Below are 23,711 nucleotides of genomic sequence, written 5' to 3'. Positions count from 1 at the left end.
CTAGTTTGCTAGCTGCCAGAATGCAATATACCAGAAACAGAATGGCTTTTAAAAAGGGGAATTTAATAAGATGCTAGTTTACAGTTCTAAGGCTGAGAAAATGTCCCAGTTAAAGCAAGTCTTTAGAAATGTCCAATCAAAAGCATCCAGAGAAAGATACCTTGGTTCAAGAAGGCCGATGAGGTTCAGGGTTTCTCTCTCAAGTGGAAGGGCACATGGTGAACCCAGTCAGAGTTTCTCTCTAATCTGGAAGGGCACATGGTGAACATGGTCAGGGTTCCTCTCTCATCTGGAAGGGCACATGGCAGGCACGGCATCATCTGCCAGCTTTCTCTCCTGGCTTCTGGTTTCATGAAGCTCCCCGGGAGGCATTTTCCTTCTTCATCTCCAAAGGTTGCTGGCTGGGGGACTCTGCTTCTCGTAGCTATGTCATTCTGCTCTGCTCTTTCTGAATCTCCTTCATTCTCCAAAATGTTTCTTCTTTTATAGGGCTTCAGAAACTAATCAAGACCCACCCAAATGGGTGGAGACATGTCATCACCTAATCCAGTTTAACAACCACTCTTGATTAAATCACATCTCCAGGGCGATGATCTGATTACGGTTTCAAACATATAGTACTGAATAGGGATTAGAAGAAACTGCTGCCTTTACTAAATGGGATTAGGATTAAACATGGCTTTTCTAGGGTCAATACATCATTTCAAACCAGCACATTTGGACCTATGTTATTTTCCACACAAAAAAGAAGGAAAAAAAGTTGTTTGTGATGATAAAAAAAAAACATTTAAGCCCTCTAGCCTCCTATATTCTGGAGCAGCTAGAAGGAAAACTCTGAGAGGATTGTATGGTAGCCCATGACAGACTCTGGGATCTGTCCTGTAACCACTTGTTGAAGAGTGCTTTGAAAACTATTGCTTTTCTGTTTCTTTGCTTTGTATATATATTATACTATTCAGTAAAAAAGTTAAAAAAAAAAAAAAAAGAGTCTTCCACTTTTCCATTGAGAGATTCATTTGAAATCATTGACCTGTGAGCTCTCCAGCTTCTTGTTTTCAAAGCCTTAGTAAAGTTTTCCAGTGATATACCCGTTATAACATAACAGCATCCTTGGTTTGTCTGCTTGGGGGTTTTAATTTTTTTCAGAAAGAATAGTGGCAGCTGTTATCTAGTGCCATAGCACCGTCCCTCATGAAAATTTGGTGCACCTTTTCAAAAAGCCTTGGGGGAAAAAAATGGTTAATTTTTAAAATGAGAACTATTTACTAACACCAAAGCACTCTGCCTGGTGTTGACGAAGTCTTCCATTCCTGAGCCTGGCACTCCGGGCTGCCTGCCCTTTACTCTGGGTTCAAGTTCTGTTAGGTCAGCCCCGAGCTCTGGCCTCTGCTGGGTCCGCCTCATGCCACGTCTTTCTCCGTTGTCTCCAGCTGATATATCCGAACCAGCCAGGTGCCTGCTTGAATCTCACCTTACCACAGGTCCTCCCAACTCCTCTTTGATCACATACTGTCCTTTGGACTAGAGGTGTAGAGAATTTGAAGATTAAAAAAACATAACACAAAAAATATGAATTACCTGTAACCCTCTCCTCATTTTATTCAGTACCTCCAGTTCTTGCTACCTTTTTGCCTCTCCTTGTGTGTATGTACTTAAAATTTTTTTTTATCAGAGTTGGAATCAGTGGTATATAAAAAAACAAGGCTCCTGTGTTTTTCACTTGGCGTAATGTCATAAACATTTTTCCCATGTTATTCAGTCTTCTTTGAAAATTTTATTGTAAATAACAGCAAAAAACTCCATTGCCTGGATGTATTGAAATTTATATAGCAAGATTTCTGTTTATGGATATTTAAGTTAGTACTGATTGTGTGTGTGTGTGTATGTGTCTAATGTAAATTACTGTGTCTTGGACATCTTTGGAAATTATTTTTCCCCCTGAAGTTTCTGTTTATTTCCTTGGAGCAGATTATTCCTGGATGTCTAATTACTAGGTTAAAGGGCATGATGGTTTTAAAGACTCCTAATGCCATATTACTTTCTCAAGCGAGTGAACATTATTGGTTAAAACACAAAACAAAACTTTAATTTAGATTTAAATTAAATAATTTATAAAACCACAGAGAGGGTACCTCTTGTTTTTTTTGCTCATTATTTCTTTGTGTGTTAGTGAAGTGAAACATATTTATGTTTTGTTAGTTATTAATGTCTCTTCTATCCTAAGTCATCTTTTCATTTACTTTACCCCATGTTGAATTGGGGTTTTAGTACAGTTCAGACCAATTTTTAAAAGTACTTTATATATTTAAAATATCAATCTGTGGCTGTCATATTTGTTGCAAATACTCCCCTCAGTTTTATTATTTGCCTTTGAATTTTAGCAAGCAATAGTTTTTGAAGGACAGAATCTTTTTTACATAATACTAACAATGACATATATTAAGTACTTATCACATACCAGACACTGACAAAACTTTATACAAGGTTTATGTCATTTAATCCTTGCCTTCTCCTCAGCAGAATAAAATATTTCTACATATTATAGATAAGGAAATTGAGGTTTGAGATCACAAAGCAAATAAATGAGTGAGCTGGGATATGAATGAATAAACAAACTGTTTGGTACAGTGACTTATAATTTTGAAATATGCTTGCTTTGTCATGGGAGGAATTTTTAAGCTGGACGATTAATTTCATTATAATATTTAATGTTTGAATAGTGTTTTAGTTTCCTAGGTGCTAAAACAAATACCATGCAATGGATTGGCTTAAACAATGGGAATTTATTAGCTCATGAATCTGAAGCTAGGAGAAGTCCAAAATCAAGGCATCAGCAAGCGGTGCTTTCTCCCCCCAGACCATGGTGTTTCTGGGCTGGCTGCCAGTGCTGCGTTGTCCTTGGCTTTTCTGTCGCTTGGCAGTGCATGTGGCAGCGTCTTTCCCTTTCTCTTCCAGGTTCCATTGACTCTCAGTTTCAGGCTGGCTTCTCATGGCTTCCTTTCCAGGCCATGCCTTTGCTCATAAGGACTTACACTATGTTGGATTAAGGCCCACCCTCATTCAGTTTGGGCACCTTCCCTGGTGACATCTTCAAAGGTCCTGTTTACAAATGGGTTCACAACTCACAGGAATTGGGGCCTGAACATGCCTTTTGTGGGGGACACAATTCAATCTCCAGCAGATAGGTCATACAGTCATGAAATATATATAGTAAAAGGAATGTAGTTCCAAATAGAGTCAAGAGGTCATTCTGGAGGTTATTCTTAGGCATTATATAAGTATCTCTTTTTAGTTTTTAGTGGATTAGAATAGCTAGAAGGAAATACCTGAAACTGTTGAACTCTTTTCCAGTAGCCTTGATACTTGAAGATGATTGTATGACTGAATAGCTTTTACAGTGTGACCGTGTGATTGTGAAAACCTAGTGGCTGGCGCTCCCTTTGACCAGTGTGTGGACAGATGAGTAAAAAAATAAATAATAGGGGAGAAGAAGGGGCATGGGATATTTTGGGTGTTCTTTTTCATTTTTATTTTTATTCTTATATGTATTTTTTTGAGTAATGAAAATGTTCAAAAATTGACTGTGGTGATGAGGACACAACTATATGATGACACTGTGAACAACTGATTGTACACTTTGGATGGTTATAGGGTATATGAATATATCGCAATAAAATTGCATTAAAAAAAAAGGAATGCAGTGCAACACTCCCTCCTACTGCTGTTACCTATTGTTCTAGTTTGCTAGCTGCCAGAATGCAATACGCCGAAACAGAATGGCTTTAATAAGTTGCTAGTTTACAGTTCTAAGGCCGAGAAAATGTCCCAGTTACAAGTCTGTAGAAATGTCCAATCAAAGGCATCCAGGGAAAGATACCTTGGTTCAAGAAGGCCGATGAGTTCAAGGTTTCTCTCTCAAGTGGATGGGCACATGGCAAACAGGTTTCCTCTCTCATCTGGAGGGGCACGTGGCGAACACGGCATCATCTGCTAGCTTCTTCTCCTGGCTTCCTGTTTCATAAAGCTCCCTGGGAGGCATTTTCCTTCTTCATCTCTAAAGGTCGCTGGCTGGTGGACTCTGCTTCTTGTGGCTATGTCATTCTGCTCTGCTCTCTCTGAACCTCCTTCATTCTCCAAAATGTTCCCTCTTTTATAGGACTTCAGAAACTAATCAAGACCCACTCAAATGGGTGGAGACATGTCATCACCTAATCCAGTTTAACAACCATTCTTGATTAAATCACATCTCCAGGAAGATCTGATTACAGTTTCAAACATACAGTATTGAATAGGAATTATTCTGCCTTTATGAAATGGAATTTAGATTAAAACATGGCTTTTCTAGGGGACATACATTCTTTCAAACCAGCACACCTATCTACCTGCTACCCATCATATTACCCATCTCCACTCCAGATGTTCATCTTAATAGTGTCTTGCATGTGCTCCCATAGTTTTTGTATACAGATGCAAGTAAATTTGAATATATAATATGATTCTCTTCACCCCATCAAGGGTTAAAACCAGTCAGTTTAGGTAATTTGCTTTTGTTTTTGCAAGACTTGGCTGCCTCTTTGGTGCAGAGTATACCACAAAGTGAATCTCTGATTGAATTCATTTACTTTTCATCTTGGAGAGATTCTTCATGCAGAGAGTTCAATTTGTTTAGATGGTAATTTCATATTGAAATCGGTTTGGGGCCAAACCCAAGCTCTGCCAAGTCTTATGTAACCAACAGAAGCTGAGCTTTCAAAGAGCTGCCATATGTTGTCAGGCATAAAGCCAGAGGACCGATACAAATAGTTCTCAAGAAACAAGTCTCTCTCCAGGTCTCTAGAAATATGTATTAACAAAAGGTCAGATGCTTCTTAAGAAAACACTCCTCTTTCCTTTCTAGTTAGAGTGATTAATAAAATATGCTTTTGGGAATGGTTTGTCTTAGTGTTCCTTGAGGATGAAGTTCTGGGGAACTCCAGAGATATACATGGAGGATAAAAGCTGGGAAAGTGTTCGTTTTACTGCCAAGTAACCAGCGCCCCTCCTGAAGCCACTTATCTGGAGCCTCCTGATTTTGTTTTGTCATTTTTTCCCCTCTAGGTACTGGCGGAGGACGCTGGGCATGCAGGTCCGCTATGTTCACCATGGGGACTATCAGTTCTGTTATTCCTTCCGAGGCAGGCCTGGGCCCAAACCCTCCATCCTCATGCTCCATGGGTTCTCTACGCACAAGGATATGTGGCTCAGTGTGGTCAAGGTGCGGTTCTAGATTCTCCTTGAGAGTTGTCACTCAGTAAGGCAACGTGGACGTGTCATCAGCAATAGCAGCTAGCAAAGGGAGCCCAGAAGTGTGGTTCACGTCATCTAAAGACTAATGCGATATATTATTCACACTGTTCTGTCGAAAATGTATTGATTGAATGTTATTTGTTAGATCTGTGCCTTAGACATCATTTCACCTTATGAGTGTTTCTTAGGGATGGTTTCTGACGCTCAGCTTTATCTCAGAACTGCCATGAGTATCAAGGTTGGGCCCTTTTTTTAATTTAAGATTGGACTTTTAAAAAGTCATTCCTTCTTTTATTCTCAAGTTGCTCCTCTTCCTTCACCTCCTTACCTCCCTTTTCTCCTCCCCTCCCCCTATTTCTGCTTCTTTTTATTTATTTATTTTTTTCCTTAGTCATTCAGAGAAATGGTCTTGTTCGGTCAGCTCACTGGCATGGTTTTCCAAGTCACTCATTTTTATCCTGATTTTCTTGGGGGTGGCTACTTGTGAACTTGGTAAGGGGGATCAGCTGGTGAGGCCAGACCTGGGGGGTCTTGGAGGGCCGCCTCCCAGGCTCCCAGCTCATGCAGGACTGCACCCGAATGGTCCCAGGTGATTATCTGCACTGGGAGAAAGAGGCTTACACATCCTCTGGCTCTTGTGTTCTCATTTCCGATTGCACCACGAGATCAGTCATCCCCAGCCTTAGTGAACCTCTTGCTTCCTGTCTCCACAGATAAGTGACCCAAGTTTCCTTCCTATAAGTAGATATTTGTTTATTGATAACTGATACTTCTCAGTTTCCTCGCTAAAAGTGGTTCATATCTAAATGGAAGAAGGTGCTTTAGGATAATAATCACCCCAGGAATTAGACCTTAATAAACCTTGTAAAACAGAACAAAACAGTATTGAAAACAGGACCAGAGCCATCAGTAGTGATCTTTAGAGAAAGTGCTTCTCCTGCTGGCTCTGGAGCTGGTCAGAATCCTAGGAAAACAGAGCCATCCTCTTGTTTCTAGTCAGTTGCCACATGACTACAGTAAGTGTGGAAGGAGTGAGGGAAAGGAGAAGGAGGTATTATCTCCTGAGGAACTCAATCCTGGTACCCTGACCTTTGTCCTTACCTTTTCCAATCACTTCCCACCCCCATTCCATCTGTATCTTAGATTTTGGGGGTCTCAGCTTCCTATCAGGCTGCTGGTGATGCTTATTTCTATCAGATGTTATTAGGAAAAAAACACTGGTAGCCCAGGCTCATAAATCCCCAGGGATGGCTGTTCAGGTCACTTGTAAATGGGAGCAGCCACTCCAGAAAAGAGGGCAAATACATCATGCCTACCACATACTAACTCTATGGGCATGGGTGTCCTCAGTTCCTTCCAAAGAACCTGCACGTGGTCTGCGTGGACATGCCAGGACATGAGGGCACCACCCGCTCCTCCATGGATGACCTGTCCATAGACGGGCAAGTTAAAAGGATACATCAGGTAAGCAGGAGGCGCCACCAAAATCACCCAGACTGGGTCTTTACCACCATTGCATTCAGGGGAGTTCCATGCTGACTTGTGGCCCCCAAAAGTACATTGTCTACAAGTAATTAGAAACAGAATGTCAACCAGATTAAATCCTTGGCCAGCAGTGGAGGGCCAGGCAGATTATCCTCCCCTAAGCCAATAATTGCAGTTGTTTCTGAAGAAACAGAACCTGAGCATTTTCTCAGCCCTTTGACAAAGGGGGTATGAGATGCTTTGAGACCATTGCCTTCTCTAGGAGTTTATTTTTCTGCTTTTTATCCACATGATGGCAGTAATAACCTCTCTGCCTGGTTGTGGAGGATAGGGAGTGTGCTGTCTGCATTTTGTTTTGTTTTAGCACCAATCTCCAGCACCCTCTGGCTAGACTTTCAAGGTGACAAGGACTCACATGCCATTTTGGAATTGAGTAGCCTATAAATTTCAGGTTGACACTGGATTTTCCCCAGATGACGAAATGTATTTAATGTCTACTTCCCCATTAAGCTGTATATTCTAAGCGGTCAGGAACCCTGTCTTTCTGGCTTTTTAATGTATCCTCGGCACCTGGTCATAGTTCCATAGTTCCTGCATTGTAGATATCCGAGTATCTTTATGTAAATTTATTAAATGGAAGGTTGGTTGTATGGATAGATAGACGGGCAGATGGTTATATGAACAGATAGGCGGAGGAATGGAAATGTGGCTTTACAACCACACTTAACCATTTACATTTGTCTTTGGCTGTTTTTGTGCCACAACAGCACTATTGAGTAGTTGCAACAAATCATAGTTGAAAATATTTACTCTCTGGACTGTTATAGAAAAGTATGCTGGTTCATGAATTGGGGAAATCCGTTGATTTTATATGTATAAATGACCCCTCAATCACTTTTGCCAAGTATAGAGAAGTATGTGCATGCCACAGGACTCATCTTGATAATAGATCCAGTAGAGTTTCAGATCTTCTTTCCTCAATACCCCTTTTCAGTTATCTCCATAGGAAACACAGGGTTTTCTACTCTGTGATAACCAGTGCCATTGCCTACAGCCATATAACCAAGCCTTCCTCTCATTTCCTTCCCTAGTTTGTAGAATGCCTCAAGCTGAACAAAAAACCCTTCCACCTGGTAGGCACCTCCATGGGTGGCCATGTGGCTGGGGTGTATGCTGCTTACTACCCATCGGACATCTGCAGCCTGTCTCTCGTGTGCCCCGCAGGTGAGTTGCAAGGCTGACCTGTCCTTGTGAGTGGATTGAGCACAGGGGGGTCTGAAACTCTGAAGGAACAAGGGGCCAGTGCTTGCCTTGACTATTTCTCCAGAATCATCTTCTTGATATGTGCTTGAGAGATATGCAATGCTTTACTTATAACCATAACTGAACAATAGTTGTATGAAAGTAAAGTCACTGTACTGACTTAATTAGAGCCAGCCTTGTTCCACAAAGAATTTGAGATGGCTAATTGAAATGTCTATAGTGTTTTGCAGCACAGAAGAACTTCGAAATATAGTGATAATAATAATATCACAGTATTTTTTGAACTCTCATAAAGTATGTTCTTCATGTGGATTTAATTTTTGCAATAACCTTATGAGATGAAGGTACTGTTATTACGCCTGTCCCCCTTTTTGCTGAAAACTCAGAAGCCTTTATTCATTACATCTGTTTTTAAAAAATTAACAAATTTTAGTTTCTCTGTTCTTACATGTATACATGTCAATTGAACTGTAATGTGTCTCCTGAAATTACCATTTGAAGTTTGATTTTTTAAAATTAGTTTTTCTTTTGTATGTCTTCAAATATGAATTTGTAATGTGTTAGAAAAACGTAATTTCTTTTTCTTTCTCCTTCAGTCTCTCTTTCTCTCTCTTTGGTACTTTATTGGGTATGATTTATACATGGTAAATTGTCCATATTTTAAGTATACCTTAAATGATTTTATACATATGTAATTACCTCTCAATTCAGATATCATATCCACTTTATAGATAGGAACATTGATGCACAAAAAGATTATGTTAATTCTGAAGCCAGATAGGAACCAATCACAGGCTGTCTGACTCTAAAACTTCGGCTGTGGTTCTATTTTGAAATCCTTTCATATTTAGCATCTCATTTATATGACTCAACTAGAACCCAGCCATTAATTGTACACTTACAGCTTGTACTAAAGCTTAACTAAATGGACCTTTAAAATCTTTCTCCACTCTGAAAGTTAATAGTTCTCAGGTCTGTTAAGGACACTGAAATTGAAGGCAAGCCTGTAAGGTTTTCTCTTCTTTTCCCAAGCACCATATCTGAAATAATTTAGTCTTTTAGTAACAAAGTTTGAGAGTTGAAGGGCCATCCCCTGTGGTAAGTTATCAGCTTTTAAATCACTTGTGAAAGAGCAGCTCTAACTGCCATATTTTAGTATATGTTGCTTGGCACAGAGAAGAGTTTTACACCTGAGTTTCAATTGGAAAATTTAAGTTGTTTGTGTGTGAAAATGAAAAAGTATAGAAAGTACAATTTCTATATATTTTTTTTTAGTTTTTTCCTACCTAGTTTTTTCTTTAAATAAAATTTTTATTTTGAAATACTTTTAAATTTACAGAGAAGTTGCAAAGCTCATACAGAAAATCCCATTATACCTAACTCAGTTGCCCCCATTTTTAACTTCTCCCATTACCGCAGTATGTTTGCCACAACTGAGAGACCAGCATAGTACATTACAATTACTAAACTCCAGACTTTATTGGGATATCACCAGTTTTTCCACTGATGTCCTTTTTTTCTGTTCCAGTATCCAATCCAGGAAACTACGTTACATTTAGCCTAGGATTATTTTTTTAAAGAGAGAGAAAACAGATAATGTAGTCTGTCCCCTGGCATTGTAAAAGCCACACATGAGAGGTTATATTTTATGGGGTTGCTGAATAGGGGATAAGGCATAGATTTCAACAACATGCCTAATATTATTGATGCCACTGACTTTCTTTCTAAAATCAGCTAAATTAAATACCTAGAAATGTGCTCAGTGTTAGAAGTGGAAATTAGTTTTGCCCTCCCACATGACATCAGCTTCCATGGACCATCTAGCGTCAGGCTCGAGGGCATTGGGAAGTCCAGGTGTGGCATCGCTTAATGCTCTCCCGGAGGAAAGGGGGCTGTGTAGAAGGCAGTGGTGCTGCTGCCCCCACACAGGGGACAGCTCAGGAGGTGCTCACACTCTCCCCTGTGCTCTCCCCATTGACCCCTGTAAAGTAAGATGACCGCGCAGGTCCAGGCCAAGGGAAAGAGTAGTAAATCATGCATTTCATCACATCTCCTCTCAATGACACAGATGTGAAATGGGCTCAAACAAGATCAGATGTCTTTTAGAATAGTGCTTCTTAAGCTCTAATGTCCATCTAATCCCCTGGCAACTGGGTGAAAGGCAGGTTCTGATTCTGGAGGCCAGGCAGGGGCTGAGATTATGCACTTTGTGGGAGCTCCCACGTGATGCCGGAGCTGCTGGTCCATGGAGCGGTTTGAATAATTAGACTCAAACATCTTAAAGGTCCTTTTCTGTGTTTGTCACAGTATGGTTTTGACATTGAGCAAAGATGGCAGTACCAATTAAAAAAAAGTTATTGGTGAAAGAAACTTGAAATATTTTAGCTCTGGGCTGATTTTGGAAGTTCCCTACATAACATGGGGGTTGTTAAGAAAGTGGATAATTGCCAGGCTGTTTTGGTTTGAATCCCACAGGCATGCAGTACTCAACTGATAATCAGTTTGTACAGCGTCTCAAAGAACTGCAGGACTCAGCCACCATAGAGAAGATTCCTTTGATCCCGTCCACCCCAGAAGAGATGAGTGAAATGCTCCAGCTCTGCTCCTATGTCCGCTTCAAGGTGCCCCAGCAGGTAACATGGTCCTGGCAACAACATGCCTGCCCGCGGCCAGAGGCCAGAGGGGCTGGCTCAGGTGGCGAGTACCCACCCCCTTCCTTTGTTCCCTCCTTAAGGCTCCATGTACCCTTTTATTCATTATTCATGCATCAGGCACCAAGCTGGGCACAGTGACGATTAAATAAGAAAGAGAAGATCCCTGGGAAGTCAGTGAACAAGTAAACGCATAAGGCAAATCGTCAAGTTTTATAGAGGCAATAAAGAGGAGTCAGTGATTGAAACCAGGGGCTGGAGGCAGCTGTGATAAGACTCTCTGAGGGCACAGCATTTGCAGAGGTGGGAAAATCAAAGGCAAATTCAAGATGCTGGAAGAAGGAAGCCAGGGAGCTGGAGCCCTGATGTGGGGGTGGAAAGAGAGGCAGGGGCTAGATCAGAGACGTGCCTTTTTTTTTTTTTAATCTTAGGACCCCTTTATACTGTTAAAAAGTGCTGAGGACCCCAAAGAGCTTTTGTTTAAGGGGGTTATAGCTTTTGGTATTTACCATATTAAAACAGAAAATTTTAAAGCACAGGAAGATATACGCACTCATCCTTGTGTCACTACATTGACCTTGTCCCGTGTCAGGGAGACTCCGGGGTGCTTGTGAGAGAATGAAAGTGGAAAAGGTAAGAAACAGTTGGTAGTGCTAAGTAGTTTGACTGACGGACTCCCTGGAAGGGACTCGGGGAGAAGGCCCTGAGGTTCGTTGAGAACCTTTAGGATAGATCATGTGTGGCCTTAAAGGTTTGGGAAGGAGTCTAGGTTTTTTTTGTCTGTTTGTTTTGTTTTTGTTTTTTTTAAGTACAATAGGGGAACCACAATAGGGGCAAAAATAGAAGCAGAGAAACTCTTAGGATGCCGCTGTGGCTTGGAGGTGATAGTGTTGCTGTACAAAAGCAGGGGGTTTTCTGCCAGGGCACCCAAATGACCAGTTCCCAAGGCACCAGAATTTCAAAGAGAGGGAGAGAGAGTTGATTGCTAGGTGCACAGCAGGAGATGAGATGGCCTACTGGCCTAAAAATCTATCTCCCCAAGTCAGGGTTCTTATGGATTCAAATGAATGAAGGTGAAGTAGTTACTATTATAAAACAAGTATAAACAGGGGCTGGGACTAATACAGTGAGTTTCAGTAATTTCAGGTATTAACTTTTGGCTCTTCTACGATACACTAGAAAGAAAAACAAGCATCTCTGTGGTTCAATCATCATAATCGTTTGTTCCTAACCCTTAGTCACTTTGGTGGCCTGAACTCCATCGTAACAGTGGAGCCAGGAGATCTGAGATGCTTTGGGAGGAAGAATGGACAGGCCTTAGCTGGCACGCCCGAAATGGGGTGGTGAGAGAATGTGAGGGATCACAGGGGACTTCTGGTAATTGGGTAACTGGGGGGATGAAGGTGACAGTTTCTGAGGAGGGGAAGGTGAGGAAGGCCGGGTTTGGGGGACAAGCCAAGAGCTCCATTTTGGCTGTGTTAACTTCAAGTTGTCTGTGAGGCCCCAAGTAGAGATGTCAGCTGTGCGGTCACGTGTACAGGTGAAGCTGAGGGAAGTGTGGCCTGAGCTTTATGGCTAGAGCACCAGCAGACCATGGTATTGAAGGTCAGGGGTCTGGATGAGGACATCTAAGTAAAGCGTGTGGAGAGCCAAGAGGGAAGAGTCTGCAGCTGCAGCCTCATAGCCCCAATTCTCTCTCCTCGTTGTAGGGACTGGGCCTGCCCCTGTGCGGGGTGGGTCCTCCTAGAGAGAGTGTGCTCTATTCAGAAGCTGTGACTAGGGCTCCATTCATGGGTACGGCCTGACTCCGAGGAAGCCCAGGGAGCAACCAGAATCTGACTCTGCAGTGTGTTCTGTCCCTGAAAACCTTATTTGTGAAATTGCAGAAGTGCCTCTCACCACTACTTTCTTCCCAGAGGGAAGGTGTTGAATTGAGACCCGCTGGCTGATTTCTGTTTTCAGGGAGAGGCAGAATCATCCTGGGTCAGGTGCCAGCATTTACAGGGAGCAGAGTTCTGTGAGTTGAGAGCAGCAACCTTGGTCTTTTAAAAAGAAAGGCAGTTTTAAGTCATTTTTGAAAATTAGTTTTGTCGTAGCCGTGTGGTCCTACAGCACAAAAAAGTCAAATGTTTTATAATGAAAATTTGGTTTCCTTCACATCCCAGATCCCAATTCCATTTCCTCGAGGTGACTCTTACTGTCTTTGGTATGTTTCTTAATGTTCTAAGCTAGCAGTTGGCAACCCTTTCCTGTAAAGGGTCGGATGGTCAGTGTTTTTGACTTTGTGGGATGTGTGGTCTCTGTTGCAGCTACTTGATGCAGTATATAGTATATAGTAGTCAAACTAAGGGGTTTTTGAAAAACACCATGCTTTGAATTGTGAGGGATATGGAACCATTGAGAAAGAAAACTGGCAGCTCCAAAACCTTTCCCTCCCAGTAGAGAAGGTGTACGTTAACATTTAGCCCACTGTGTCGTGTGGCGATGTCACTGGCTGCTTCACTGTATGTTTTCTCCACTCTGAAGTCTAGAAGAACAGGGACTTTTTCTTACTTCTCTGTTCTATCCCCAGCCCCTAATGCAGTGCTTACATGAAGCAGGTCCTGGTGTACAGTGGATGGATGGGAGGATGCCTGGATAATGCAGGGATGGAGAATGGATGGCTGGGTAGATGCAGAATAGATGGATGCATGAATTGATGCAGGTACATGCGTAGGTGACTCAGGGATGTCGGATGGATGGATGGATTCATGATTGGAAGGATGCCTAGATAATTGGGAAGGATAGAAGGGGGATGATGGGTTCTGTTCTAGTTTGCTAGTTGCCAGAATGCAATATACCAGAAACAGAATGGCTTTAAAAAAGGAGAATTTAATGAGTTGTTAGTTTACAGTTCTAAGGCCGAGAAAATGTCCTAATTACAACAAGTCTATAGAAATGTCCAATCAAAGGTATCCAGGGAAAGATACCTTGGTTCAAGAAGGCCGATGAAGTTCAGGGTTTCTCTCTCAAGCGAGAAGGCACATGGTGAACACAGTCAGGGCTTCTCTCTCAGCTGGAAGGGCACATGGCGAACACAGTATCATCTGCTAGCTCTCTCTCCTGGCTTCTGGTTTCATGAAGCTCCCCGGGAGGCATTTTCCTTCTTCATCTCCAAAGGTCACTGGCTGGTGGACTCTCTGCTTTGTGGTGCTGCAGCATTCTCTGCTCTCTTTGAGTCTCTCTTTCTCCAAAATATTTCCTGTTTTATAGGACTCCAATAAACCAATCAAGATCCAGCCAAATGGGTGGAGACATGTCATCACCTAATCCAGTTTATCCACTCTTGACTAAATCACATCATCCAGGGAGATGATCTGATTACAGTTTCAAACATACAGTATTGAATAGGGACTACTCCACCTTTATGAAATGGAGTTTTGGTTAAAACATGGCTTTCCTAGGGGGCATACTTCCTTTTAAACCAGCACAGGTTCATACAAGATAGATGCATGCTTGGAGGATTCAGAAATCGTGGATATCTGTCGATGGATAGATGGATGAATAGATGGATGTCTTGATAATGCAGGGATGGAGGATGTAGGGAGGATGGATGGAAGGATGTCTGGATAAAGCAGAGATGGAGAATGGATGGATACACAGTGGATAGATGTATGCATGCCGAACAGATAGATGGATGGATGGATAGATGAACAAAGATGTCTGATGCTGGGCAGAATAGAGCTCAACAACTTGCCATTGGTCTCACCTTGAAGTATCTACTGCCAGAAGTGGTCGAACTCCAGAGGGTTGGTTTAGCCCAGGGAGGTGGTTTAGCCATGGCTGCATCTTTTCTACTTTAGTCAGTGCATTTCAGGGGTTCAGACCCATTATGGGGAGATGAGAAAAATGTTGTTTGCCTAACGTGAACCCCGTATTCTGCATTAAGAATCCTAAGGCCAGAGGATGTCCTTCTGGACTTGGCAGCCCTGAGGATCAGGATGCCCAGCTCCAGGACGCCTGTCCTGCTGCAGCCTTCATCAGCCCTCAGCAGGGAAGGCAAAGACCTCACATGATAAACAGAGGATGACACAACACTCCCCAGAATTTTCTCAATAGATTATGTATTCGTTGTTTAAGAGGCCCATCATCCCCAATGGCTTAATTAAAAAAAAAAAAAAAAAAGACCTTTCCTGCATTTGTATATTACTGAATAATTATTTGATATTATTTTCCTCCTGATGGTGTTTTAGGCTGAGCAGAGAATTTCTCAAGATAAAGGGACTGTTAGGCCATTTCAGTTGTTTTTTACATGCTGTAAGGGGACCTTTGGCATCATAATATTATCCAAGTTCCTTCCTAATTGAAAAAATTAAAAAGCCTCTCATGAACCTAACTCCCAGTTGCATTGTACAGTGCAAAATGGGAATTTGGAGGAGCAGGCACTAAAAACCTTGACAATGCAATAAATTGCTGAACTTTATTTCCCTTCCTTGTCTGGGAAGTGGGTCGTTCCTTGCTTTCTAACTCTGGGTTCTTTATCCTTAGATATTGCAAGGCCTTGTCGATGTCCGCATCCCTCATAACGACTTCTACCGAAAGTGTAAGTGATACATGAGCCTCTGTGGCTGGCTGGCTTTTGTTTCTGAAATTTCTGAGACGTCCCGTGTTTTCTTGGGCCCCTAAATAGAGAAAGCAGTGACCTGGGCTTGACCGTCCCTGTACCCCGCAGTGGTGCCCACGGGTACAGCCCAGTGCACACTCACGTTATGTTCTTTTTCTGAAAAGTGTTTCTGGAAATCGTCAGTGAGAAGTCGAGACATGCTCTGCATGAGAACATGGACAAGATCAAGGTGCCGACGCAGATCATCTGGGGGAAGCAAGACAAGGTATTTAATAGCACACCTGTGGCTGCTGGTGGCAGGTGCACAGGCCTCAGAGGGAAGGTGTTGAATTGAGACCCGCTGGTTGATTTCTGTTTTCAGGGAGAGGCAGAAGCAGCCTGGGTCAGGTGCCAGCATTTACAGGGAGCAGAGTTCTGTGAGTTGAGAGCAGCAACCTTGGTCTTTTAAAAAGAAAGGCAATTTTAAGTCATTTTTGAAAATTAGTTTTATCACAGCGGTGTGGTCCTACAGCACAAAAAAGTCAAATGTTTTATAACGAAAATTTGGTTTCCTTCACATCCCGGATCCCAATTCCATTTCCTCGAGGTGACTCTTACTGTCTTAGGTATGTTTCTTAACTGTTTTAAGCTAGCAGTTGGCAAACATTTCCTGTAAAGGGTCGGATGGTCAGTATTTTTGACTTTGTGGGATGTGTGGTCTCTGTTGCAACTACTCAGTGCAGCCACTGCGCACGACGGCAGCTGCAGGCAGTGCATGGAAAGCACGTACGGCCATGGACGGCTGCCCCTATTCTAAGCATACATGTGTGCATATGCGTACAGATATGTTTTTCAAGCAGGCTGTACGTACTGTTTTGCACCTTCATCTACTTAAATGTATGTCTTGAAAATCATATCAGTTCATACAGATCCACTCATTTTGGTTTTTTTAATATTTTATTTTAAAATAATTTCAGACTTAAGGGAAAATTGTAAGAATGATACAGAGTACTCCCATATACCCTCTACCCAAATTCATCCATTTTATTGAGGTATAATGTGCACACCATAAAATTCACCCAGTTAGTGCACACTTCTGCCATCCCTAAAAGTTCCGTCCTGCCTGTCTGCAGTCAGTTACTGCTTCCACCCAGCCCCTTCAACCACTGCTCTGTTTTCTGTTTCTGTATTTTTGCCTTTTCTAGGAATTTCCTATAAACGTGATCATACAATATGTAGTTTTTGTATCTGGCTTCTTTCACTCAGCATAATGTCTTTGAGGTTCTGCCACATTGCTGAAAACGTCAATTGCATGTTCCTTTTTATTGCTGAGTGTTCTGTGGCATGTGTGTGCCATACTTTGTTACTTATTTTTAACATTTTGACACACTGGCTTTATCGTGATCATCTATGTAGAAATATATTTTGGGGCCAGTGGCAGTAGGAAGCATACATTATACCCCTTTGCTCCTCATACTTCAAGTATATTTACTATAAACAAGAATATTCTCCCACATAGCTCTAGAACTTCCCCACATCCAGGAAGCGTAACCAGGATGGAATGTTTTGATCTAATTGCAGCCCACATTCCAGATTCGCCGTTTATTTCAGGAGGGTCCTACATGGCCTCCTCCTCCCTCTCCTCCACCTGCTCCAGCCAGGGTCCAGTCCAGGGTTACATGGCAGATGTCAAGTCTCTTTAGGCCCTTTAATAAGCAGTGGCCTCTCAGTCTGTCTCTGTCCTTCATGGCATTGACATCTTTGGCCAGTTGCTTTGTAAAATGTTCCTCAGTTTGAGTTTGCTGCTCCTTCGTGGTTAAATCCAGGTTCTGTATCTCTGACCAGAACACCTCGTAAGGGAGAGGAATCGGTCACAGCTGCAGGTGCACAGTGTCCTTCTGCCCCTCATTGTGGTGTTAGTTTTGGTCACCAGGTCAAGGTGCTGTCTGATTTCTTCACTGTAGAGTTTTTGTTTCTCCCCTTGCAGCTAATAAGCAGTCTGTGGGGAGACACTTGGAAACCATGTGTCATGAAGATACCCTGCACCTAAAGGAATTTTCCCCTCTGGGTTTAGCATCCTTGGATGAGTCTGAAAAGACCTTTTACTTCATTCTTTTTAAGAGCTGCATGCTATTCCATTATATGGCTCAGCCATAATTTATTTAATTAGTCTCCTACCAATGGTCATTTACGTGGTTTCTAGTCTTCTTATTAAACAATACTTCTATGCATGTCATTATAGTCTGTGGAGATATGTGAAGGGTAAATTTCTAAATGTAGAATCACTGGGTTAAAGGGCATGTGTGTTTTAAATTTTAATAGTTTTTTTCCAATTGGCCCACCAAGGAAATGCTGAAGATTTACCCCACCCCCTCCCCTTGCCATGCTCTCCCACCCTGGTGCTGTTCCCTCTTCCACGGGCATGACTTCTTTGTCCCCCCTTGGCTCCCTCTGGACTCAGGAATGATGTCTTCGCCCACCCTTGCTTTTCCCCTCTGCTCGCTCAGTTCCCAGGATCACCTCTTCAGAATCTTCATCCCATCATCCTTTGATTATCTGTTGACCTGTCTGGCTCCCCACCAGGCCATGACCTCCTCATAGATAGGGGCTATGTGCTTTTCACCTCAGGATTGCTGGCACCAGCACAACTCCTGGCACCCAGCTACAGAATAAAACACGAGACATGCTAATCACTTCATCAGAAAACCCCTGGCCCCAAGGTTGAAGTGACCCAGTCCCACATTCACCTGGCAGGCTTTGGTGAGAGTTGTGTCCACAACTCTTGGGCACCTGAATCTTTGTGTGCCATCTAGTCCTCTCCCTTAACCCACAGGTGCTCGACGTGTCGGGGGCAGACATGTTGGCCAGGTCAATCACCAACTGCCAGGTGGAACTTCTGGAAAACTGCGGGCACTCGGTGGTGATGGAGAGACCCAGGAAGACAGCCAAGCTCATTGTCGACTTTCTAGCTTCTGTGCACAATGCAGACAACAAGAAGCTGGACTGAGCCTCAACTGTAGCTTGCGTCTTGCACACAGCATATACTCTCACCTTCAGAGTCTGACCTAGCCACCACTTCTCAGGGATCCTGCCCCAAATGTGGCCAGTGTGCCAGTGTCCCTGAGGAGGCCAGGCTTTCCTCCCCAGTATCTGCTGTTCCACAAAGCTTTGGGGGCCACAAGGAAACCTCCACGATGTTTTTCACAAAGGAGAAACTCATTTGGGACAGAAGAAGAAAACCCAGCCATGAACTCTACCAAGAAGTCTTCAATATCATATCACTGTCAAGCTTGTGCAAAGCAGCAACCTTGGACCATAATCATCAACAATACTTTCTTGGAGTCACCATTAACCGTCTGATACTCGATGTACTTCTGTTGCCTCAAATATACTCCCCTGCATGGTGAGTGGCCGTTATAGGAGCATTAGTGCCCATTTGCTGAGCCTCTCTTGTCTATGTCTAATTCAAGTTTTATATAGAGATTCACATATGAACGCAGTCCAACAGCTGCAAGAGCAAAATGGCAAGCTGCAGGAAATGTTTTCAGGCACCAGAGGGGACTTGTTCTGCCTCGTCCAGCCCTTGGAGCTACTGGAGCAGCAGGGACCACTGGCAGTTGGTTTTTCAGCACCCAAATATGTCACGAGTTGTAGTACAAAAGATACCTGGCATGGCAGGTTTCCTGGGGATAATTTATTATTTAAAAAAAATAGGACTAATAAAGCAATAATGTTTTAGACATCTATCTAAATTATCAGATTTGGGTTCCATACCCAAGCAACTCGTGAGCCTCTTTTCTCTTTTGCTGTGCTACTGAAAACCTGTGGATGTAAAATACTAGCTTGTTAATGAATTCTGTGAATTCTCAGAACAGTAATGTGATTGAAAAATAAGTCTAAACAGCTGTAAAAGTGACCACAATGACATGAAATAAATTTAGTAAGTCTGGATCAGCAACACGCATGTGGTTTCTGTTTTTAAGCTCCTAATTAAGTGTCACATTGGCAGATTTTCTGTTGATTTTAGAATAATGTTTTTAATGTGAAGTTAAATCTGAGGCAGTGGAAGCCTTTGCTGGGATGATTCATTTTAAGAAATCATGATTGCAATTTTTATTCAAACAAAGGGCAAAAGTCATCAAACTTCCTTCTGACCCTTTTCTGTTGCATTCTGTTACTACTTCTGCCTTATACTCCTCAGGGGCTTCACTCTTTCAAATCTTTTTACAGAGAGTTGACAGCCAAGTGGTTCTTGAAATAAAAAGGAGATGAACTTTATCGTTTAAATGGGAATTCAGAGTTTAGTCTAAATATTTTAATTTTTCATAGGAGAGTGGGATACAGATCTTAAAAATAGGAAGACATGAAAATATGACAGCAAATGTGTGGGATGCAGCTAAAGCAGCACTTAGAGGGAAATTTATAGACCTAAATATATATATTAGAAAACAGAGGCAGAAAATCATTAAGTTTAGCTTCTATCTCAAGAAGGTAGAAAAGAAATAGTAAATCTTATCTAAAAAAAAATAGAATATAGTACTAGAGAAGAGCAAAAATCAACTAAGTTGAAAAGAAAGTTAATATTAGACATGTTACCTGTTCCTATTTCCTCTATTCACTGAGAATCCTGAGCTTAGTGAAGCTCTGGAAGAGGGGTTCAGTCTTGGTGGATTTGGGTGTTGAGAGATGGTTTTCTCAGGGCTACTGAAGAAGTCCTAGGCCTGGGATAAGTACCAGACCAGAAACCCTGCTAGGGGTAGGAATTGTCATGCTCTGAGTTGAATAGCAGCCAAGGATCAGATCAAAAGGAGCAGAATCATTCGGACAGGGTTGTGAGCTGTCCACTGCAGCCCCAGGAGAACAATGGGCAGGGTCTGTAGCTGGACACAGTGCCACCTCCTCCACTGGCACCGGAAAGCATTGACTAGATGTCATGAATGAGAACTTGAGAGTCTTTTTTGATAAACCTATAAAATGGGTTTTCAGGGTTCTCCTTCGGCCCTGCAATTCTGGCCGCACTGTGTGAGGAAAATTCAGACACGAAAGCTGACTAGCACGGCTGCCCCTTGCCACTGCACTTCCTGTCTTTGTGGTTATGTCGAGCCTGGTGGTTATAGCCAGCTAGCTGGCCCCACACCCTGACCCTGCCAGTCCTGTGGTCTTGGAAAGAAGAAAAGGGCCCATTCATCACAGCCCTCCCTAAAAGACTGCCAGGAGGTTCTGAAATAACAAAGAAAGCCTGAAGCGTCACAACTGGACTCCTGATCACACTGCCTGAAGTCGGGGTCTTCAGGGCTACTGTTTACAGGTATTGGAGAGGCTGAGGGACAAGCAGTGGTCCCAACTCAATTTGCTATCAGTCTGTGCTTCTTGTCCAGCACAGAGGTAACCCCAGGGGTGACTGATGTAAGAAACATATTACCTACGCACGCACCTCTGTGTCTTCCATTTGAGCCCTGGTGAGCACACCCCATCCCAGGGAACCGGACATGTTGATTTGGTCAGAGGAAGTTTCCAGAGAAAACATTGGGTGTTTAGAATGTCTGTCAGGCCAGGCTGGAGTACTGAATCATATAACCAGTGCCAAGTGCTATTCTAAGTGTTTTCGTGCATCCCTTCCTGAAGCTCTCAAGCAGCGCAGTAGGTAAGTATTGTACAACACTGTGTCCATTTCCAGCCAAGGAAACTGAGGCATAGAGAGAAGTATCTTGCCCAAGGTCTGATAGCCAAGAAGTAGAGGAAAGCCTCTCTGCCCTTAATTGAAGGTGGCATGCAAAAACAATGCTTTCTCTCACCCAGCTTACCAGTTGAGCCTGGGGGCTGTGGGCAGGGTGGGAGCAGTCCTCAAGGCTCACCTGGACCAGGCAGGTGTGTGGCAGCCTCAGCCATAGATCCCTGAGGCCTCTCAGCCTAACTGGGGACTGGCTTTGGCCAGGACCTGTGCTAGGCAGGAAATGAGCTCACGTGCATTGCAGCCTCCTGCTGAGGGTGCATGGGGGACAGCTTGCCCTCAGTTCATCCTGAAGGGGCTTGTTCACTTCGCTGATACCTCCATCACTCCCTGCCATATTCTGGAAATTCTAATCAGTGTTGTCTGTCCAAAGCAGTTTCCCTGGGGGTAAGACTCGGCTGAGTCCCTCATGGTCCTTCAAGGATCAGGTGTAAGGAGCACAGTCAAGAGATGTGACCTGCTCCTCGTGACCGCTTCAGGAGCAGGCCTGGGGCCTTGAAGGGAAGGTGAAATCCCAGGGTTTCCTACTGCCCAAGCGTTTCCCCACCACCTTCAGACAGGTTTGGGGAGTTTAAGTAACCATGAATGCCAAACTTAGGCCTCTTGTTTACTTCCCAAGCTCTGGATGTGGAGCCTGAGAAAATCACTAGTTGGTTAACGTTCCAAAATGATGGATCCACACTTCTAAATCCACAGGTAACCACGTTCTGCTTTGGGGAACTTCTTTTTACTAGGCTGAGAAGCCTTTTTTATTAAAAATGGCAATTCTCTGCCTAGAGTGTATAATGATAGTGACTAAATGTACAAATTAAAAAAAAATGTTTTTGTATGAGAAAGAACATAGGAATGTCATTACTGCAGGGTGTTGGAAATTGATAGTAATTAATATATTTTTTTAAGTTTAACTTATGTGTGAGGCTAAAGCAAAAAATGTTTATTTGGTACAAAATTTATATTTTGATTAGTGCATTTCCTAATATAACTTATGTAGACAGCTTAATTGAACACCATAAGTACATGGAACCTTGAGTAGGGCATGAAATTTTGTTGGTTTGTCCAGAGTGATGCCCCAATAAATCCCAGACTGAGTTGAACAGTGAATAAAAAAGTATTTGCAAAGTCCCCTTGGGGGAATGGTGAGAAAGGGGGAAAATTCAACTTCCCCAAGTTGAATTCTTGATATTCTCACAAGCAGTAAGGACAACCAAAGCAATAAGGCTTAGCCTCCAATCTTGGGGTTTGTTCATATGAAACTTAACCCCACAAAGGATAGGTCAAGCCTACTTAAAATTAGGCCTAAGAGTCACCCACAAGAGAACCTCTTTTGTTGCTCAGATGTGGCCTCTCCCTCCAGCCAACACAACAAGCAAACTCATTGCCCTCCCCCTGTCTATGTGGGACATGACTCCCAGGGGTATGGACCCTCCTGGCAACGTGGGACAGAAATTCTAGAATGAGCTGAGACTCAGCAACAAGGGATTGAGAAAACCTTCTCCACCAAAAGCGGGAAGAGTGAAATGAGACAAAATAAAGTGTCAATGGCTGAGAGATTCCAAAGTTGAGAGGTTATCCTGGAGGTTATTCTTACGCATTAAATAGATATCACCTTTTTAGTTAAGGTGTAATGGAGAGGCTGGAGGGAAGTGCCTGAAAATGTAGAGCTGTGTTCCAGTAACCATGTTTCTTGAAGATAATTGTATAATGATATAGCATTCACAATGTGACTGTGTGATTGTGAAAACCTTGTGTCTGATGCTCCTTTTATCTACCTTATCAACAGATGAGTAAAACATACAGAATAAAGATGAATAATAGGGGGAACAAATGTTAAAATAAATTTAGATTGAAATGCTAGTGATCAGTGAAAGGGAGGGGTAAGGGGTATGGTATGTATGAATTTTTTTCTGTTTTCTTTTTATTTCTTTTTCTGAATTGATGCAAATGTTCTAAGAAATGATCATGATGATGACTATGCAACTATGTGATATTGTGAATTACTGATTATGTATGTAGAATGGAATGATCATAAGTTAAGAATGTTTGCATTTGTTGTTATATATATTTTTTAATTTAAAAATTAATAGAAAAAAAATGATATTTTTTTCCAGTGGGCCCATTTCAGAAATAATTAGCTAAAATTCTCTTTGGAAAAATTTGGGAACAGTTTTTTTGGGGCTTTCTTTTGTTTATTTATTTATTTATTATTAATTAAAAAAAATTTTTTTTAAATACAAAACAACACCAAACACACAAACATTCGTAACTTCTGATCATTCCATTCTACATATATAACCAGTAATTCACAGTATCATCACATAGTTGCATATTCATCATCATGATCATTTCTTGGAACATTTGCATCTATTCAGAAAAAGAAATAAAAAGAAAACAGAAAAAAATTCATGCATACCATATCCCCCACCACCACCGATCACCAGCATTTCAGTCTAAATTTATTTTAACATTTGTTCCCCCTATTATTCATCTTTATTCCATATGTTTTACTTGTCTGTTGATAAGGTAGATAAAAGGAGCATCAGACACAAGGTTTTCACAATCACACAGTCACACTGTGAAAGCTATATCATTATACAATTATCTTCAAGAAACATGGCTACTGGAACACAGCTCCACATTTTCAGGCAGTTCCCTCCAGCCTCTCCATTACATCTTGACTAACAAGGTGATATCTATTTAGTGTGTAAGAATACCC

The 23,711-nt window shown here is 42.2% G+C and overlaps 1 protein-coding gene across 2 annotated transcripts in view; it reads left to right on the top strand.

Annotated features, from left to right (window-relative positions):
* ABHD6 (abhydrolase domain containing 6, acylglycerol lipase) overlaps positions 1-19,244 on the top strand; it is a 46,601-nt gene extending 27,357 nt beyond the window's left edge. For both annotated transcript variants that reach the window (XM_077128871.1, XM_077128872.1), the window contains 7 exons: positions 5,098-5,254; positions 6,637-6,750; positions 7,863-7,995; positions 10,510-10,667; positions 15,213-15,267; positions 15,453-15,553; positions 18,101-19,244. In XM_077128871.1, the coding sequence (XP_076984986.1) occupies positions 5,098-5,254; positions 6,637-6,750; positions 7,863-7,995; positions 10,510-10,667; positions 15,213-15,267; positions 15,453-15,553; positions 18,101-18,274 (892 nt within the window). In that variant the 3' untranslated portion in view covers positions 18,275-19,244. The remainder of the gene's footprint in view (positions 1-5,097; positions 5,255-6,636; positions 6,751-7,862; positions 7,996-10,509; positions 10,668-15,212; positions 15,268-15,452; positions 15,554-18,100) is intronic.
* Positions 19,245-23,711: the final 4,467 nt, after the last annotated feature.

Source organism: Tamandua tetradactyla, chromosome 15 (genome assembly GCF_023851605.1).
Source record: "Tamandua tetradactyla isolate mTamTet1 chromosome 15, mTamTet1.pri, whole genome shotgun sequence".
In the NCBI taxonomy this organism is placed as follows: domain Eukaryota; kingdom Metazoa; phylum Chordata; class Mammalia; order Pilosa; family Myrmecophagidae; genus Tamandua; species Tamandua tetradactyla.
Note: the sequence above shows the minus strand (reverse complement) of the source record. Positions and strands in the feature narration are given on the sequence as shown.